Genomic DNA, 2500 nt, shown 5'->3' with positions numbered 1-2500 from the left:
GTTATATTTGTCAGGATTTTGCTGATGAATATACTGTGTGGGATTTATTCTTACTCATATTAATATCTCCTTTTTTAAAGGTGCAGTGTGTAATATGGGCCACTAGAGGGCGTGTATTCATAACAAGCAGAGGTGTATTTACAGGGCGTGTGTCTGCATTAGCATTAGCATGGTCCGTTACACTAAAGCTGCTTATTTCACTGTATTAAAACATTCTTCTAAACATTAGGGATAATGTAAACCAACATGAAAAATACTAGAGTAGCTTATAGTAAATAATATAGCGCTCATGAACCATACTATAGTAAACTGTGTTATACTGTATATATTACAGTATCTACAACTCTGTTAATGAATGCTCCAATATACTGTAGTATAAACTGTAGAGAACTGATCAACTGTCCTAAATACTGTAGTGTACTTTAGTTTTACTACAGTAAACTGTGGTGTATTGCAGTATAATATACCCTATAGCTGTTGACAACTTCAGTAGTGGGTCGTTTGTGTATATTACTCTAGTTGTTGTGTTACCATAGCAACTGTAGAATTACCACAACAGATCAATTATTGTAGATGTTGTTACCATAGCAACTGTAGGATCGCCACAACAGATCACTTACTGTAGATGTTGTTACCATAGCAACTGTAGAATTACCACAGCAGATCAATTACTGTAGTTATTGTTACCATAGCAACTGTAGAATCACCACAACAGATCAATTATTGTAGATGTTGTTACCATAGCAACTGTAGAATCACCACAACAGATCAATTACTGTAGTTATTGTTACCATAGCAACTGTAGAATCACCACAACAGATCAATTATTGTAGATGTTGTTACCATAGCAACTGTAGAATCACCACAACAGATCAATTACTGTAGTTATTGTTACCATAGCAACTGTAGAATCACCACAACAGATCAATTACTGTAGTTATTGTTACCATAGCAACTGTAGAATCACCACGACAGATCAATTACTGTAGCTGTTGTGTTACCATAGCAACTGTAGAATCACCACAACAGATTAATTACTATAGTTGTTGTTACCATAGCAATTGTAGAATCACCACAACAGATCAATTACTGTAGCTGTTGTGTTACCATAGTGACTGTAGGATCGCCACAACAGATCACTTACTGTAGTTGTAGTGTTACTATAGCAACTGTAGAATCACCACAGCAGATTAACTCAAGTACTTTACTATAGTATGTTTGAAAGCACTATAGTGTTTGCTTTTAATTAATGTAGTATTTTTCACAGTCAGTGAATATGTAACACTGCTCTAGTGGTTTTTGGATATTTTAATAAAACAGTCATACATACTGTGCCTTTAAACTCGTTCCATCAAAACTCATAAATCATGTTGAAGGATTTTAAATGTCGTGTCTGCGAGTAGAGCAGCGCTGCAGTCTGCTGGGCCAGTGGGAATCCTCTGTTCACATCCTGTGATTCGTTTGTTCAGTGATTCGTTCATTGTGTTCAGTGTCTTGTGTGTGTGTGTGTGTGTCAGTGTGTCGCTGCAGAGAGGAGGCGTGTCTCTGTCCAGTCATGTGACTAATGGGAGGGTAAAAGCTGTGGTGTGAACCTACAGGAGCCAGTCCGAGCTCCTTTCTGCAGCAGAGCTCAGACACCCAGCATCCTCATACGCTTACTGCTGTGTGTTACTGGCTACTGTTACTAATGTGTGTGTGTGTTTATGTATGAGTGTGTGATGTCATATCCTGTGCTGTGATAGGAGTCTGAGGTCGTTGAAGAAGCAGCAGCGTCGCTCTCATCCACTGATCATGTGCAGGTATGACCTCAACACACACACACACACACACACACACACACACACATATATAAAGGTATTGTGTGTATCGTGATTTGACTCTTTATTTGATTTCTCAGGCTGGTTTTCGCTCCAAACTCTCAGAGAATGTGTTTGATCTGCTGGATCTGTCACCTGCTGTGGTAACACACACACACACACACACACACACACACACACACACACATATATATATATATATATATACACTCGCCGGCCACTTTATTAGGTACACCTGACTAGTACCGGGTCGGACCCCCTTTTGCCCTCAGAACTGTCTTAATCCTCAGTGTTCTAGATTCAACAAGCTACTGGAAATATTCCTCAGAGATTTTGCTCCATATTGACATGATAGCATCACACAGTTGCTGCAGATTTGTCGGCTGCACATCCATGATGCCAATCTCCCGTTCCACCACATCCCAAAGGTGCTCTATTGGATTGAGCTCTGGTGACTGTGGAGGCCATTTGAGTACAGTGAACTCATTGTCATGTTCAAGAAACCAGTCTGAGATGATTGGTGCTTTATGACATGGTGCGTTATCCTGCTCACTGGATATTTCCTCTTTGTCGGACCATTCTCTGTAAACCCTAGAGATGGTTGTGCGTGAAAATCCCAGTAGATCAGCAGTTTCTGAAATACTCAGAGCAGCCCGTCTGGCAGCAACAACCATGCCACGTTC

The 2500-nt window shown here is 40.0% G+C and overlaps 1 protein-coding gene across 1 annotated transcript in view; it reads left to right on the top strand.

The window, feature by feature from the left end:
• Nucleotides 1–2500, top strand: part of LOC130242006 (trichohyalin-like) — a 21785-nt gene that overhangs the window by 12939 nt on the left and 6346 nt on the right. Inside the window, exons 10-11 of the mRNA XM_056474028.1 lie at nucleotides 1743–1799; nucleotides 1898–1960. Coding sequence (XP_056330003.1) covers nucleotides 1743–1799; nucleotides 1898–1960 — 120 coding nt within the window. The remainder of the gene's footprint in view (nucleotides 1–1742; nucleotides 1800–1897; nucleotides 1961–2500) is intronic.

The sequence above is a fragment of the Danio aesculapii genome, chromosome 15, assembly GCF_903798145.1.
Source record: "Danio aesculapii chromosome 15, fDanAes4.1, whole genome shotgun sequence".
Taxonomy (NCBI): domain Eukaryota; kingdom Metazoa; phylum Chordata; class Actinopteri; order Cypriniformes; family Danionidae; genus Danio; species Danio aesculapii.
Note: the sequence above shows the minus strand (reverse complement) of the source record. Positions and strands in the feature narration are given on the sequence as shown.